This window comes from Bufo bufo, chromosome 1, assembly GCF_905171765.1.
Source record: "Bufo bufo chromosome 1, aBufBuf1.1, whole genome shotgun sequence".
In the NCBI taxonomy this organism is placed as follows: domain Eukaryota; kingdom Metazoa; phylum Chordata; class Amphibia; order Anura; family Bufonidae; genus Bufo; species Bufo bufo.
In genome coordinates this window covers 655,576,331-655,594,782 of record NC_053389.1, presented here as the reverse complement: position 1 = coordinate 655,594,782, position 18,452 = coordinate 655,576,331, and the positions used below count along the sequence as shown (strand labels likewise).

General features: G+C 46.8%; 1 protein-coding gene across 8 annotated transcripts in view; it reads left to right on the top strand.

The window, feature by feature from the left end:
- Nucleotides 1-18,452, top strand: part of DMXL2 (Dmx like 2) — a 181,602-nt gene that overhangs the window by 69,282 nt on the left and 93,868 nt on the right. For 5 of the 8 annotated variants that reach the window (XM_040413977.1, XM_040413980.1, XM_040413979.1 and 2 more), the window contains exons 14-18: nt 2,023-2,112; nt 5,927-6,062; nt 13,710-13,829; nt 14,319-14,546; nt 15,485-17,161. In XM_040413977.1, coding sequence (XP_040269911.1) covers nt 2,023-2,112; nt 5,927-6,062; nt 13,710-13,829; nt 14,319-14,546; nt 15,485-17,161 — 2,251 coding nt within the window. The remainder of the gene's footprint in view (nt 1-2,022; nt 2,113-5,926; nt 6,063-13,709; nt 13,830-14,318; nt 14,547-15,484; nt 17,162-18,452) is intronic. The other 3 variants (XM_040413981.1, XM_040413983.1, XM_040413978.1) reach the window with 1 other exon arrangement.

Here is an 18,452-nt window from a genome sequence, read left to right as displayed (position 1 = left end):
GGAGAAGATTCAAGACCATGACCACTCTCCCCCATGAGTGATCGACCAACAAAGATCATGCTAAGGCCAACATGTGTAATAGTTTGTGATATCACAAAGGAACCCAAGGTTACCTCTAAGCAACTAAAGGCCATTCTCACACAGATAATGTTATTGCTCATGAGTTCACCATCAGGAGGACACTGACTGACAATGGTGTGCATGGCGGGATTGCAAGGCGAAAACCACTGCTGAAAAAAAAGCCACTCCATTCTGCAGTTTTCTAAAAATCACCTAGACAAGCCAGAAGGCTATTAAAACAGTGTTTTGTGGATGGATGAGACTGAAATAGAGCTTCTTGGTTTAAATGAGAAGTGTTATGTTTGAAGAAAGGAAACCATTCCAACATAAAAACCTCATCCCATCCAAACACTGTGGTAGTAGAATGAGGGTTTGGGCCCGTTATGCTGCATTTGGGCCAGGGGGGCTTACCATCATTGATGGAACAATGAATTCTGAATTATATCAGCAGATTCCTAAGGAAAATGTCAGGACATTTGTCTGTGAGCTGAATCTCAAAAGAACATGGGTCATGCAGCAAGACAACAACCCTAAGCATGCAGTTCATTATACCGAAGAATGGTTAAAGAAGAATAAAGTTATAGTCCTGAGCTTAATCCTATAGAAATGTTGTGGAAGGATCTCAAGTGAGTAGTTCATGGGAGGAAACCCACCAACAAAATGGAGGTGAAGCTGTTTTGTACATAGGAATGGGCTAAAATTCCTCCAAGCTGATGTGCAGGACTAATCAACAATTATCTATTTTTAGGACATGTGTAAAAATCTTTTTAAGGTCAAATATATGCAGAAATATAGAAAATTTTGAAGGGTTCACAAACTTTCAAGCACCACTTTAGGTAAAGTAGCACTCCATCACTAAAAAGTGCATCAGCTTGTGTATCCCTGTTTTAGTTGATTACTCTGCAGCTAATAATTACTCGTCTAGAGTCTGGCATGCTAATTTAATACTTAAAGATGTTGTCTGAGATTTTGATATTGAGGCCCTATCCCCTGGACTGGTTATAAATATCAGATCAGCAGGTTCTGACTCCTGGCACCCTTGCCGATCAGCTGTGCAAAGTAGCTGCAACCCGAACGATGTGGCCAATTCCTAGGCCAGTGATGTCACATTCATCGGTCCCATGACCTATGTGCAGCTCAGTCCCATGCAAGTGAAAGGGGCTGAGCTACAGTATCAAGCACTGCCACTATCCAGTGGACGGCCCTGTGCTTGGTAATCTGCGAGGTGACTTCCTATGAGCTGGTAAGTGGCTTTGTGTGGTGTCAGACACCTGCTGAACTGATGTTGATGACCTATACTGAGGATATTCAACACCTGGAAAACTCCTTTAAAATCTTTCTCCAGTAGAAAAATGTTGGCTGAGTGAGCTAAAATTGCTCTGTTCTAGAAGATCCTGTTGTAAGTGACCCTCTGCAACGGTCAGAGAAATATGTTGTGTATGTTAAAAGGGTTGACCACTTTTTGGTTATCGTTGACCAATGTGTTTGAGATGATTATCTGGCACTGACTAATATAACCTAATATTGCCTCCTTGTACACAAAATCTTTTGTGCTGTCCACATAGTGGTCCTGTCCATAAAATGGCTGCTGATGGAGGGTCATGTGACCAGGTAAATCACCTCCATGTGATGTCTCCTTCATTCAGACACTACACCTACTCTAAAATCACAACAGAACAAGTGCAGACGGCAGGTCCAGTGTATCGGAATGGAGGAGACATCACATGGAGGTGATATGCCTGGTCACATGACCCTCCATCAGCAGCCATCTTGTGGACAGCACAAAGGACTTGGCTAACAAGGGGGCATACCTTATAGAAAATAGTGCAAAATTTCAACACAGACTATATTAGTAGGTGGCATATAATCCTATCAAAAACACATTGGTCAGCAATAACTGGAAAGTGGTCAACCCCTTTAATTATTTTTACAGACTTCTAATTTTTTATTTGATTCTTTTAGAAATTAATTGGGGAAGTGTTTAACATTGTCAGCCAGCAGTCTACAGCACGCCCTGGCTGCATCATTGAGCTTGATGCAATAACTAGTAAGGTAAGAAGTTCTGTAAATGAATGATTTTGCTGTCAATTATTTACATGTGCTCCATGGCAAGGCTTTAATTTTTTTTTAAGGGCTTTGTAGTCGTGGCTCTGCTAGGTGTATTCGAGGCTGAGAGTAGGTTTAGTCAAATTGCAAGTAATACACTCAGCAGTGGATGCAGCAAGAACACGTAACTGTACTAAAGGATGACAGGTTAACAAGCCAGCCTTTACAGAAGCAGCGCTCTAGCCACTTACTGCAAGGCAACAAGTCGTCCAACTCACAACTCTAGAAGTGGTGGTGTCCAGGTTGTGCAGATCCAGCTCTTGCAGTGCTTGCAATTCTCCCCTGATGCAGGGGAATGTGGTGGCTTAAGTCCACAGAGTCTCCCTAAAACCTAGGCTGGCTCACAGTATTTTTGCATAACATTTTTATTAATGCACTAAATCAAAAAACAAACTGACTTTGTGTCATCATATCAGCATACATACATGAATAAATGTGTGAATAGGTATATAAGTGCGGAGCTCACGCACAAACCTAAATAGCTGGAGTACTCCTAAGAATAGGACCTAATGGCTAGAGTGAGGCTGCAAGAGGTATTCAATTAGACCGCTTGAATGTCCAGGACGTAAATGCCGGTTTGCCGGGTGGTTGAAACAAAGGTTCAAGAACGTCCTTGCTGTAATTCCCACAAGGAAAACTCTGTATTCAAGTGTCCTATAACAGATCGTAACCGCACTTATTCGGCAATGCTCCACTTACTTTTTACTTGCGGAGCAAGATCTCAGACCCGCTCGCTCAGCGTCCCACGTGTCCAGCCAGATAGTCGATCGCTGGTTAGTGACGCAGGCGCCTGAAGCCGTCAGACCAACGGAAGCTGGTTAAGCTGAGCTGAGCTGGTAATTGCCTGAGCCTGTCAGGCCAGCGGCAGTGGATACAGCAGGATTTTACCTTGAATTTGCGGCAATGTTGAATGTAACAACACAGGTTTAGTCCACTTAGTAAGTAGTTGGTAGATGCAAACCTTTAAAGCGGTATGGGACGTCCTCAAATACTTGGAAAAGTTGAAAAAGTTGAAAATTGAAGAAAGTCATCTCCTTGCGTATTTTGTAAAAAACCGCACCGGTAGCCTGGTCTCTATACACACTAGACGTGTTTCGGAAACAAGTTCCTTCCTCAGTAGATAATCATAGAATACTGTAAGCCAGCCTATATTACTATTGATTTATTCCTCTTTTCAGCTGGTAACTGAAAGGCTGAGCTCCAGTAGTTTGCTGGTGGAGCCTTTTTTTAAATATTTGACAATAGTTTATCTTCCTAAAACCTGCTTGTAGGCTGTCACCACTACCTCTCCCTCCTGCATCAGTCTTAATGCGGCCAAAGATGCCGCACAGTCCACCATGGAATCCAGCCAAACAGACTTCATGCCTGAAGCACCATCGGCCTGCACTCTCGTGGTATCTCCCATGGCTTCTAGCAGTACCCAGCTTGTTGCATGGGGGTGTAATTACAAGATAAGCATGCATCCAAACTATCTAAGACTATAATGTAGCCACTGGCCCACATGAGAAGCGCAGTGCCCATATGCCTATGCGTAACCACCCTAAGGAAAGCCAACACTATGTCATTCCCCATCAGCCATGGCTTCTTGGGCCATATCTTACAGCAGTGTTTCCCCTGGACGTGACCAGTCTTCAAGCATTGCCTACCAGAAACAATCAAACTTTACATAAGGTGTAATGCAAGATGTATAGTATAGTTGCTGTACACAATAAGGCTACTTTCACACCTGCGTTCAGGTGTCTGCTCATGAGCTCTGTTTGAAGGGGCTCACAAGCGGCCCCGAACGCAACCGTCCAGCCCTAATGCATTCTCAGTGGAAGCGGATCTACTGAGAATGCATCCGCCTGCCAGCGTTCAGCCTCCGCTCCACTCAGTGAGCGGACACCTGAACGCTGCTTGCAGCGTTCGGGTGTCCGCCTGGCCGTGCGGAGGCGAGCGGATCCGTCCAGACTTACAATGTAAGTCAATGGGGACGGATCCGCTTGAAGATGACACAATATGGCTCAATCTTCAAACGGATCCGCCCCCATTGACTTTCAATGTAAAGTCTGGACGGATCCGCTCAGGCTACTTTCACACTTAGAAAAATTTCTAAGTTATAATGCAGACGGATCCGTTCTGAACGGATACAAACGTCTGCATTATAGGAGCGGATCCGTCTGATGAAACATCAGACGGACCCGCTCCGAATGCTAGTGTGAAAGTAGCCTAAAGCATACAACAGATGAAGGCTACAGGCAATAACAATGACCATCACACGTCCGTTTTAAGACCAATGGTAGTCTATGGTGTTATTCAAACGGCAGTTTTTTATGACGGCCAGTAAATAATGGACGTCAAAAAATAGAACATGTTCTATCTTGTCTTTTTTTCACTGACCAACTGCCACCATACAATTGAATGGGTCCTTTTTAATGTCTGTTTCTCAGAAAGACATCAGTGAAAATAAACATCTGTTAAAAATGGACAGTTTATTTGTTTTTAATGGACGTTTTTTTTCCCCCCCCGGTCGTGTGCATGTAGCCTTAGAGTGTTGACACCATGAAAGATACTGTCACAGCAACAGAAATGGTTTTTTGGCTCTGGACCTGTAATGACAAATGTTCCAACACAAGCGTATCACAGTATTAATGAGCAATAAAATGGGAACAGCTCCAACAACACTTAGGGGGTCTCATCCACACCTTAGGTTTCGTATCAAAGGCAAGTGACCAGAAGAACCGCAATAGTCTTCTCAAAGACCCACAACCTGCTGCCATCCATTGTGAACTGGATTCACATATGGAAAGGACTACAGCGTGGTTTTTATAAGTCTCCATACTTAGGGAATAGTGGACCTCATAGTTTCCAAAACCTTAGACTAGACTTTTTAAAGAATGATAACCATCGAATGGTTTATTTTATAGTGTGCAGTGCGCGGTATGTTAATTACCTGTGAGGAGTCATGTGGCTGGTCCTGGTCTCCTGGAGAGCCATGCAGTCCTGACTTTGATGTCCCGCCAGCAAGTTCTATTGATCACATTAGTATATGTGTATATAATGTTTAGAGTGAGACCACCACTCACCATTACGTAGAAGACTGCAAGTTTCCATATGGCGGTCAACGCAATTTTAATTGTACAATGACATTTTAAAGGGCAACCTGTCACCATATTTTTTGCCCTTTAACTACCACCATGGCACTATACCAACCACAACAGGTTTATAAAGAGGCCCCAAACTACTTCCATTCTCTAGATATGGCCACACAGTGGGCCATCAGTACATGAACACCGCACACCGTCTACAATTCTTCTCTTTGAGATGAAAACTTGATGTGAGTAGACCCAAACGTATGTGTGTTTAGATAGTTGGGGGCCACACAGAATGGCGTCTTTGGAGGCAATTTTAATCTTCTGTGAGAAGATGAAAATATATCTCGGTTTAATTTTCATGTGTCAGTTAAACCAAAGACTGATAAAACCAGAGAGAGGTCTGTGCTGCACATTGTATAATCATTTCTGTCAAACCTGAACCCCGGCTGTGCATTACCGACTTCTAGTGGGCACCCCCATAATTTGAGAAGCTTCTAACGTACAGCTAGTAAACCTTTTACTGTATGGTATATCACTATATTGGTAAGTTGTATGAATTGTATAATTTTTTTGGAGGCATGGTCTAACTGATGCATGCTGCCGCTTGCATGGTTGGCTTCTTTGACGTAAAACAGGTCGTTCTCTTTGTTGAGTATTTAATTGTCTATTTTTTTATTTATTTAAAGTGTGGCTCACGGACTCAGCTGCTTCACGTGTTCCAAGAAGACTTCATTTTGGGATACAAGCCACACAAAGATGAAATAAAAGCAAAGGAACCTGAAGTTTTCTTTCAGCCGTCGCAAGGTATGAGCTTGAAAGCAGGTACTGATTTTATTTTTCCTATCATTATCTAGAAATTATAAGCCTGTTTTTTTTGTTTTTTTATTTTATTTGCCATCAAACAATTTTTAAACAGCATTTTAATATTTTGTTTTTGTATTGTGCTTTAGTACTTTATTTGTACTATAATCATTTGTATTTCTCGCCAGTTTCCTTGGGGGACACAGAAGACCTTGGGTATAGCTCATCTCCCTAGGAGGCGTGACACTAAGTGAAGACTGTTAAGCCCCTCCTCCACAGCTATACCCTCAGCCTGGAGAGAGAGACTGCCAGTTTTTTGCTTAGTGTCCAAGGAGGCAAGACACTCCCTGCTCTGCAGGGCTGGTTTCTCCTTGTTTAAATTTTAGATTTTTACTTTTTTCTTTTCTTTTTGTTCCAGATCATCAGGGACAACAGAGACGCACTAGACCTCTCTGCTTCTCCCGGGGTTGAGCTGCGCCAGTGCCTGTCACCCGCACTGCTGCCTCCCCCACAGAAGGCAAGGTGGATCAGGGCAGCCTCGCTCCCCTACATCCCGCCAGCGCAAGGGTCGCCCGCACGCCAAGTCCCTCTTCCAGCGTCCTGCCACTACGGTGCCAGTAGCTGAAGGGGCGACCCTGCTGGAACGGACCGAGGGTGAAGACGGCTGTGGTAAGAGAGGCTTCTCCAGCCCTACGTCCCCCACCCCCCCGGTCTCCTGCGTGCCTGACCCTATACTGGGCCTATGGACCCTTCTGTCCCTGCTAGACCTAGGCTGGCCCCTGGGCTGCCGCAGGGCGACATTCTGCTCCCTCTCTCCTGGCCTCCATAGGTCATTGGCACCCTTCTCCCTACAAGAAGAATGCCTGGGGAGCTGCAGAGGTCCGCAACTAGCTGCCCCTGACGGAGGGGTTATGCAGGCGTCCCACCCTCACAGGCACCCGGTCTCAGGGTCCCCCTCCCTCTTACCGGCTACTGCTTCAGGGCCAGAGCCTTGCTGCCCCTGACCCTCCTCTGCCCTCACGGGCACCGGCCCAAGGGCAAGGTGGTTGTGGCTGTCGGCCACATGGGGCGCTGTTATAAGCCAGGGCCCGCTCCATGGGTAAAATGGCTGCCGAGCGCAGGGTCCTCGCTTCTGGGCAGCGTGGTGGGCACCCGCGGCCTGCAATATGAGCGCTATGCTCCAACAGCCCCAGGCCGACCGTCGGAACATTCCGGTCGGCCGGGCACCGCATGTGCATGCGCCGCTTCGTTCCCCGGCCGGTACTTGAATACTGTGCGGCCCCGGTCAGCCGGGCGCCGCTAAAGATTTAGGCCCCAGCTTCACGGCCTACAGTTACTAGGCCGCAAAATTCCGGCCTCTGTTGGGGGGGGCTGGAACTTCTCCAGGCGGGAATTCTTCCCGCCGGGAGGTTCCCCCGCCCCCAGGGGATCGCAGCGCCGCCCTCCAGGCCGGATCCCTGTTAACCCTTTGGGTACAGGCCGGCTTCAGATGGGCCTGTATGGGTGCCCCCAGGGGATCGCAGCGCCGCGGTACAGGCCGGCTTCAGATGGGCCTGTATGGCTGCCCCCAGAGGATCGCAGCGCCGCCCTCCAGGCCGGATGCCTGTTTAACCCTTTGGGTACAGGCCGGTTTCAGATGGGCCTGTATGGCTGCCACCCCCCCCCCCCCTTTTCCCCCGCCGTGCCCCTGTAGGTGGCTCCCCTTTCTGCCTCAGTGAGGCTGTTATATATATATTAAAAAAAAAATATATATATATATATATTTTTTATTATATATATATATATATATATATATATATATATATATATGTGTATATAACTTGTGGGCTGCGCAGGACGCTGCAGCCTCATGTCAGTACATGCCCCCCTTCCTTAGGCGGCATGTCGCGCTCCCCGGCTGCGGCGCGGCCAGGGTCATTTTACCCTCCTAGCCCTCTCTCACGATACGGCGCTGGTCAAGTGCATGCGGCCTTTTCTGTAGGCAGCATTCGTCACCCTCTCCAGTTATGGCATAGGCGGAACGCTACACTCTCACTAGATTCGTTGCGATCTGTGCATTACCCCCTTTCTTAGGCGGAATACTGCACTCTCACCAGATACGGTGCTGGCCATGTGCACGATCCCCTTCCATTGGTGGAACGCTGCACTCTCACTGGATTTGTTGCCGATCATGTGCGTGACCCCCTTCCATAGGCGGAACGCTGCACTCTCTGGATCGCTGACGCCCATAGGCATGACTCCCTTCCGTGGACGGCATTCGGCACTCTCACTGGATTCACTGCCAGCCATATGCATGACCACTTTCCATAGGTGGTATGATGCACTCTCATTGGATTCGCTGCCGGCCTTGGGCATGCCCCCTTCCCTGTGGCGGCATACATACACTCCCTCGGTCGGTGATGTTCTCTCGCCGGTACGTTGTTGGCCATGTGCATGAACCCCATACATGGCGGGGTGCTTGCACTCTCACTGGATCCGCTGCCGGCCATATGCATGACCCCTCTTCCGTGGGCGGTGTACGCACTCTCACTGGATTCGCTGCCGGCCATGGGCATGCCTCCTTCAGGTGACATACACACATTCTCACCGACTGATCGCACTCTCCCTGGATGCGATGCTGGCCATGTACATGACCCCCCCTTCCTTTTCTGGGCGGCATACTACACTCTCACCGGATACGTTGCTGGCCTTGAGCATGGCCCTCTAACATGGGTGGAACGCTTGCGCTCCCATAGTCTCCCATAGTCTTGTGCATAACTCCTTTTCAGTTTGCACTTTGCACTTCCGTAGATACTGTGGCACTCTGGCTGGCCTTCTTCGCTGAGTGATATTTTTGCAGTGAGCGGACGTTCTTGTGCGTTGTTTGGGCCGTGTATACCTTCTCATCCTGTAGGTGGGTTGGCCTTCTCACTGCTTAGGGGGCTACTCGTACGTATGCCTCCTTTCCTCCTGCGACATATTTTTTTTTTTTTTTTCCTCTTGGGAGACGGTGTTTGCAGCAAGCCTTGCACTATTCTCTAAAGAGATCATTCTGTCCACCTGTGTAAGCCTAAGGTGTTGTCCAACAAACAATAAATGAATGCCTTATATATAAGTAGACGGCCTCTACCTGCTCGCTACTGCTCCGAGCTGGGCGGTGCTCATTCATTTCGTTGGCCCTTCCGCCGGGGAGTGTTCGTGGTTCCTAGACACGTACCCATTCGTCTTCCCGCAGCATTGTTTCCCTGCGCTAGTGGTCACATGGTCGAGAGTGCTGTCTGCAGCGCCTTTCGCATTCTATGTTGGCTCTGGTGGGACTACGGTCCCCTCGCCTGCTACTATTTCCTCCTACCAGGTTCGGGCCGCTCTTCTTGGGAAGGTCACCCAACTTCTCTTGGGTGCTCGATTACCCAGGTCCGGAGGACCTCCACCTTGAGTTCTTCAGGGTATTCGCCTTCTGTGAGGCGGTAAACCGGGCGTCTCAGTGTAGCGGGGTTCTGCTTTTGAGCTCTCCTATGGCTTCTCTGTTGCCCACTCCTCCTTTCTTTGGAGGGTGTTATCCCGGCCTCTGTCTCGACTGCCTTTTCTCGCCGGTTCTGTTTGGCTCCCATTCGGTACGGATCTCTCCGATGTGGCTTCTGTTCCGGCCACGCTTCAGAGGATGTTCCTTCTCTGCCCTCCCCTCTGGGAAGAGCATGGTTGTCCATGTGGATGGTTCTGGTGTTCCTTTTGGCCTCGTACTGTCCCTCTTGTCCACACTGACTGTACTAGCTGTGTGCCTATCTAACTGGTCTACCGCGTTCTGTCCTCCCGCTGGGTGCAGATTGCGTTTTTTTTTTTTTCCATTCTAAGCAATGTTTCTGCTATGGATTTACCTTCTCGGTAACTTGGGAGGACTCCCATTTAGTCCGTCTTCCTGTGGTGGCTACATCGGCTTGGGCTTTAGCTTGTCTTGTCCTGGCATCGGGCGGTTGCTGGGCGGACCCTTCGGTTCCTGTCCGTCTGCTCCCCCACTCCGGGTGGATACGGGACAACTTTGCTCGGGGCCGACGGGACCAGTTCTACCGACCGTTCTGCCCGTGTTACTGATCATTGGGTTTTTCGCCCGCTTGCCCAGGCGACTCTAGTGGGCTCGCTAGTGTTCTCTTCTAGCCGAGTTTTCGTCCAGGATCTGTAGGACTTAGGGCTTTACCTGGGGTTCTGTGGGAAGCTGGGCGTTCCCCCACTCTGCCTTTCTCTCTCCATGGTTCTGTCTTTCTCCAGTCCGGCCTGGACCTGGGGCTGGGACTCTGTTGCTTGAGGTATCAAGTGTCGTTCCTGTCCTTCCTCTTTCAGCGTTCCCCGACCCTCTGGGCCTGTCAGGAATTTCTTCCATGGAACGGCTCTTGGGTTCCTTTGTACTGCCCTCCGTTACCATCCTGGGAACTACATACTGGGCTCTTGGCGCTCCAATTTTTCCTTGGAGCCGTTACAGAAGTCCTCTCTACTCCTTCTGTCCTGTACGGTGGGGTTTCTGTAGCCATCGTGTCTCTGACGGGTGCCTGTGTGGCGGCCCTTCTTGTTCCGAGCCTTCTGTCTTCCCCCAGGACAGGGCTGTTCTCCATTCCGTCTCTTCCTTCCTTCTGAAGGTGGTGTTTGTCCTTCATTTCATTGAGGCAGTCGTCCTCCCCTTCCCACCCCCGGGAACGGACACTTCACCGATTTGGACGTTGTTTGGGCCTTGCAGTTTTTACTTGGAGATCTCCGACTCTTGTCGACGTTCGGTCTCTTGTGTTTCCAGGAGGTCCGCGCAAAGGGTTGACGGCCTCCAGGGTGGCTTTCCTCCGCTTTCTCAAAATGGCTCTTGCTGTGGTTGCCGCACCAAGGGCAGAGTTCTGCTTTTGGTGTCACCATTCATTTTGCCAGAGCTGTCGGTTTTTCCTGGGCCGGAGGCATTAGGCTTCGGCCATGCATTTGTGCAAGGCGGTCACTGGTCTTCCTTGCACACCTTACCGAGTTCTACAGGGTGCATACTTGGTCTTCGGCGTATGCTGCCTTGGGCCGCCTGGTCTGCAGGCGGCGGGTTTTTTGATGCCTTCGGGTGCTTCGCCTTGGTGCTGTGGTCCCTCCCCCTTTGGACTGCTTTTGAACGTCCCAAGGTCTTCTGTGTCCCCCAAGGAAACTGGGCGAGAAAACTAGATTTTTGTATAACTTACCAGTAAAATCTCTTTCTCGCTCTTTCCTTGGGGGACACAGCACCCACCCATTCTTTGTTCTTCTCTGACTGTTTCCGAGTTTGTTTTACCCTTTGGGTAATGGGCTTGTTGGTTCCACTTTTTGGACTTTGCCTTTTCTCACTACTTGGACACGCAACTGGCAGTCTCTCTCTCCAGGCTGAGGGTATAGCTGTGGAGGAGGGGCTTAACAGTCTTCACTTAGTGTCACGCCTCCTAGGGAGATGAGCTATACCCAAGGTCTTCTGTGTCCCCCAAGGAAAGAGCGAGAAAGAGATTTTACTGGTAAGTTATACAAAAATCTCGTTTTTTATTCGCTTAATTGCTTAAACACACTATGTCTCCTCCAAAATCCCAGTAAACCACATTCTGGTTCAGAATGCCGTTTTATCTTTCTACTCACATGTTTTTATCTCGGTGTGCCTGCAAACGGGCCGTGTGCTGCAGGCGGATACATAAATGACACCTACGCTTGTGCAATATAATGAAAAAGACTCCTAGGACTTGTTCATCAGCCGGTTTGCAGGCGCACTGTGGGGAAATCTAAGGGTACTTTCACACTAGCGTTTTTCTTTTCCGGCGCTGAGTTCCGTCCTAGGGGGCTCAAATCCAGAAAAGAACTGATCAGTTTTATCCTAATGCATTCTGAATGGAGAGCAATCTGTTCAGGATGCATCAGGATGTCTTCAGTTCAGTCTTTTTGACTGATCAGGCTTTTCAGAAAACCGTAGCATGTTGTATTTTTACCTCCGGCCAAAAATCCTGAACACTTTGACTGAATGCCCATTGCCTTGTGTTCCTTCAAACTGGATCCAGCTTTTGCATGTTAAACCCGAAAAAGTCCATAAATGGCGGATTCGGCACCAGAAAGACGGATCCGGCATTTCAATGCATTTTTTTTGACTAATCAGGCATTTTTAAGATTGATCAGGATCCTGATCAGTCTTTAAAATGCCATCAGTTGGCATACGTTTTGCCGGATCCGGCAGGCAGTTCCGGCGACGGAACTGCTTGCCGTATCTCTCTGCCGCAAGTGTGAAAGTAGCCTTAGCGAGTTGAAAGATACAAATGACAGATTCAGAGTCGGCATCTTTTAAGCTGCTTACGAGTTACCATGGGTTATGAATGTTTTGGGGGGTGACAGAGTCTATATCAAGTAATGTCTTGTGTATTAGGTCTGTTAGATATAAGTACTGTATGTAGAAAAAAACTAATATGTGTTTGTTTTGTAGTTATTTATTTTGTTTTTTTTAATCACTTTCTTGTGTCCGGCCATATTGGAAAGACACTCTTCCTTCCTGTATTTTTGTGTAGCCAGTGCTGCTGGATGAACTTGCTTTATGCCAGCTGTCCTGGTTGGACGTTGACTGCCAGAAATTTTTTATGAACTAGGACCCTTTTAGGCTGGGGTTACACGTTCAGATTAGAGATGAGCGAATTTCATATTTTGAAATTCGTTCACGCTCCTTTTACTGGTAAAAGGGGAATTGCGTTATGGATTCCGTTACCATGGACCATAACGCAATTCTATAATGGAATGCCTTTAGAGGCATTACGTTATTCATTCCGTCATAATAGAAGTCTATGGGCTGCAAAACGGACCCGTCCCGTTTCCGTTCTGCAGGGGAGTCCTCTCCTGCATAACAGAAACGGGACGGATCCATTATGCAGCCCATAGATTTCTATAATGACGGAATGCCTCTAAAGGCATTCCGTCATAGAATTGCGTTATGGTCCGTGGTAACGGAATCCATAACGCAATTCACCTTTTACCAGTAAGAATTGCGAACTAATTTCATAACCGGAAATTCGCTCCTCTCTAGTTTAGATGTTTTAAAATGCAGTTTTTGAAACCAAAGCTAATGGTCGGCGCTGTGTTTGGTAAGCTCCGAGGAGGTTATAGCGCTCACCAGAGCTCCAGTGAGCCCAGCGGCTACTTCAGACAGCTAATCCGAGGGGGTGCTGGGAGTCAGACCCCCGCTCATCTGATTTTCATAACCTATTTTAATTGCAGTACGAGATAAAATAGTAACAAAGGAAATATGGATACTATTGCTACATTTACACAGGGGCGACAAGCAGGCAATTATCGGGAAGGAAGCACTCGACAGGGAAGGTGAAGCGCTGCATTTACCTGCAGCGATCACCTCCACTGTATGGGGATGAGCGATGGCTACTGTCAATTACATATATTATATGTATGCATGTATAAAACAATTTTGATTAAATCTCATCAACTTTTGGTTATTGCTTTGTAATATTACATTAGTTTTTGTGTCTATGTTTATCAACTTTTTCAGTAAAGGGCAGTTGATGTTTTGGAATAAAACTGCCCTGGATCCAATGCTGATTTGAGGCAGAAAAATAAAGAATTTGTGTTAATTTTCTGTCTGCAGTTTCTGCGTGCTACTAGTTTACATTTATAATGTCTGATGTGAATTTGAATAATGACACGTATATATTTTATTATTTACAGGTTACCGACCACCTCCCTTTTCTGAAAAATTTTTCCTCGTTGTGATTGAAAAAGATGGTAAAAACCATTCGGTTCTTAATATGTGGCATCTTCATTTAAAGTCAGTGCAAGCATGTGTTGGTAAGTGTCTGCATGTCATTGAAAGGTTTTTTGTTTTACATTAGATACAGAAAAGTTCCTACTGTGTGTGTATAAAAAGTGAGATTTGCTTGAATGGGACTGGGCTCCAGTGGGGTCACAAAAGGGGTCACAAAACATTCTAGAAAATAGACAGGCCATTATGTGTCCTGAAAGAGGCCTTTAAGAGGGTTATGAAGACATGTTCTCCTGCTCGATCTGACATCAGATGTGGGAATACACAACTGCAGGCTGGCCAATCCGTGGATATTGTGCACGGATCCTTTTTGAATTAACGGAACTTGTGCAAAACACTCAATGTGTGACTGACAGGTCCCTCAGCAACCCGACTGACCAGCGTTCTGTTAGGTATGTTCAAGCCCCTTGTTAGATCGGGTTGGAGAGTATGCCTGGACAACCCCTCTAATAGCCAGGGTGGTCAGTTTCAGTAGAATTTGTTTAGTATGATACCTTTTTAATCTTGTCTTAAAGCAAAGCCTGCAGACCCAACTCCGTCAGAAAACTTTCTAACAATTCCTGGGCAAGTCGTGCTTGAGTCTTCTCCAGAAACCTCTCCTGGCACAAGCCCCATGACCCGCTCTGCATCAATTGCTAATCTTCAGACAGCCAGTAAATTGATTCTGAGCTCCAAACTAGTATACAGCCAACCACTGGACATCCCAGATGGTGTAGAAGTAATAAGAGCAACGCCTTCGGCAGGTGAGTCTTTGTGATATTGTTTTTTAAAGGGCTTGTCCATGTTAAATGAAAATTCAGGAAGCAGCTGGTAATGGTCTAAAGTAACAAAAGAAGCAATACTTAAAGGGGTTCTGCACTTTCATTTAACTGATTATCTATCCTCTGGATAAATCATCAGCTTTTGATCGGCGGGGGGTCCGATACCCGGGACCCCCGCCGATCAGCTGTTTGAGAAGGCAGCGGCGCTCCAGCAGCGCGGCGGCCTTCTCACTGTTTACCACCGGCCCACTGACGTTACGACTAGTATCAACTAGCGTGGGCGGGGCTAACCTCTGTTCACTTGAATGGAGATTAGCCCCGCCCACGCTAGTTGATACTAGTCGTGACGTCAGTGGGCCGGTGGTAAACTGTGAGAAGGCCGCCGCGCCGCTGCCTTCTCAAACAGCTGATCGGCGGGTGTCCCGGGTGTCGGACCCCCGCCGATCAGAAGCTGATCATCAGTTAAATGAAAGTGCAGAACCCCTTTAACACTTCTCTCCTACTGCTTCCTGTGGCGCACTCCGGTCCTGCAACACGGACATCATCTTCCTGGTTGCAGCGGTGATGTTCAGTGCAACACAGGTCAGTGTGCAGCCAATAACTGTCCTCAACACCATATGGAACATCACTGCTGATGTCAGTGATTGGTTGCAGCAGTGACGTGGTGTGCATGGAACATTACTGCTGCAGCCAGGAAGACAACGTCACAGCTAGAGGACTGGAGTGCAGGAAGAAATGTGACAAGTATAACTTCTTTTGTTATTTTAGGTTATTTGCAGCTGTTACATTTTTGGTCACTCAGTGAACCCCTTTAAAAGGGTTATGCATCTTTTCAAGACTTCAGTGATAGATTGCATTTAGTTTTTGATGCCAGTGTAGTTTTTTTTCCCCCCTAAAGGTCTTATGTTTTCTCCAAACAGGCCATCTTAGTTCTTCATCTATTTACCCAGTGTGCCTTGCACCATACCTAGTGGTAACTACATGCTCTGACAACAAAGTGCGATTCTGGAGGTGTAGTGTTCAAACCATGCAAGATCTGGACGGAAGTGAAGACCAGCATAGCTATTACTGGAAGGAATGGTCTTTAATGAATGAAGGACGGGATGAGAGTTGTAGTTCAGTGAGTGTAGCAGGAAAGCCAGTTGCAGTAAGTTGTTCCTACACTGGAAGACTTGCGGTGGCATATAAGCAGGCCATTCAGCATAATGGCTTTGTCTCCAAAGAATTTTCTATGCACGTATGTCTCTTTGAATGTGAATCCACTGGTGGATCGGAATGGGTTTTAGAACAAACTATACATCTCGATGACTTAATTAGAGTTGGCACCATGCTTGACGCTCATGTGAGCGTGGATAGTAATTTATTTGTATACTCTAAATCTGATGTGTTTCTTAATAGAGACAAGCATCTCATGCCGAACATTAAACATTTGGTGCATTTGGACTGGGTATCAAAAGAAGATGGCTCACATATACTTACTGTTGGAGTTGGGTCCAATATTTTTATGTATGGACGATTATCGGGCATTGTTACTGATCAGACCAATAGCAAGGATGGCATTGCTGTCATCACTTTACCACTAGGTGGTAGTATAAAACAGGGCATAAAATCCAAATGGGTCCTGCTGCGATCAATTGATCTGGTATCGTCAGTTGATGGTACTCCTTCACTACCAGTATCTTTGTCTTGGGTTAGAGATGGCATATTAGTAGTTGGGATGGATTGTGAAATGCATGTCTATGCTCAGTGGAAACATAATGTGAAGTTAGGTGACGCTGACAACTCGGCCTCTGAAGGTAATACAGAACAGTCAGAACAAATGCATACTATTTCTAAGAAAACCAGCGTCATTGATGGAGCAGCTATTGTCGATGACGTCTTTGGCAGCCCAACTGTTATTCAAGATGGTGGCCTTTTTGAGGCTGCCCACGTACTTTCTCCAACTCTTCCTCAGTATCACCCAACTCAGCTGCTTGAACTCATGGACTTGGGAAAAGTTAGACGAGCAAAAGCCATCCTTTCACATTTAGTTAAGTGTATTGCAGGGGAGGTTGCAGTTGTAAAGGATTTAGATACTGGAGATGAGGCTGCTCCAAAACGCCACCTCTCACGGACTATAAGCGTAAGTGGCAGCACAGCCAAGGACATGATTATCACTGGAAAGGATGGTACTCGAGAATATACGGAGATTGACTCCATTCCTCCACTACCACTTTATGCACTGCTGTCTGCCGATCAAGATGCAGCGTACACTGCTGCGGAAGAATCTGTGACAAAATCCCAAACCTCAAAACGTAGCTTTGATAAAAAAACAGATGACCAGTATTCTGATTTGTTCCAAGTACAAAATGTGACCACAGACGATTTTATAGGTTTTGAAATTGAAAAAAGAGAAAGCAGATCCAAAGTTATCAATCTCTCTCAGTACGGGCCTACCTACTTTGGCCGTGAACACGCCAGTGTACTTTCAAGCCATCTTATGCATTCCAGTTTACCTGGCCTGACCCGGTTAGAACAGATGTTTCTAGTGGCTCTAGCGGGCACAGTGGCAACAACCAGCACGGAGCTCGGGGAAAGCCGAGATAACAGCTACACAGGTAATAATTCTGTGGAACAGCATAATAAATCGGTGTAATACTTTAGTAAAACAAATGTAGAGGTGCATTAGATTAACATTGTCTGAACCCGCTACTACTTCCTATTATCCCACCTATTCCACAGGCAACCTTGATTAGGTGGTACATATAGCGGAGTTTGCTCTTCCTCTCATTGGATGCTTGAATGCACACAGAGGTAACAAGTAGCAGCACAGCATATGTAGATGCTCACTGGCATAGAGATGGGTAGTAAATAGAGTAGGTTCCTGCCTGGACTGAGGTCACTTTGCCGTGGTAGGTGGGCGCAGATGTGTTTTGATCAAAATATATTTGCCAAGAACCTCAGAGTTATTTGTCATATGAAAAGTGGGTATTAGTTTATATATAGCCTTTGTATTTAGTGCTATGAGTTTGCTGTTTTATTCTGATGTCTCAGGTGTCCCTCAACTGCAGATGTAGGGGGAAAGAAGGATTAAAGAGGTTCTCTGGGCTTTTAGTATTAATGACCTATCCTCAGGATAGGTCATCAATATCAGATCGGCAGACGTCCAACATCCAGCACCCCCGCCAATCAGCTGTATGAGGAGACGTGCCGTCTCCTGTCTATCCTCCTGTTCGCTGCTGCTTTGCCATAGACATAGCAGCAGGAAGAGAGACGGCAGGCTGCCGGGTATCGGACCAGCACCGAACTGATATTGATGACCTAGATTATCAACATTAGGGTTATTCACTTTAGAAAAAAGACTACTGAGGGGAGATCTAATTACTATGTATAAATATATCAGGGGTCAGTACAGAGATCTCTCCCATCATCTATTTATCCCCAGGACTGTGACTGTGATGAGGGGACATCCTCTGCGTCTGGAGGAAAGAAGGTTTGTACACAAACATAGAAGAGGATTTTTTACGGTAAGAGCAGTGAGACTATGGAACTCTCTGCCTGAGGAGGTGGTGATGGTGAGTTCACTAAAAGAGTTCAAGAGGGGCCTGGATGTATTTCTGGAGTGTAATAATATTACAGGCTATAGCTACTAGAGAGGTGTCGTCGATCCAGGGAGTTATCTGATTGGAGTCAGAAAGGAATTTGTTTCCCCTTAAGTGGGGAAAATTGGCTTCTACCTTACAGTTTGCTTTTTTTTTGCCTTCCTCTGGATCAACTTGCAGGATAACAGGCTGAACTGGATGGACAAATGTCTTTTTTCGGCCTTATGTACTATGTTACCTATCTTGAGGATAGGCCATCAATATTCAAAGCCCAGAGAACCCTTTAAGTAGTTGAAGTTCAACATGC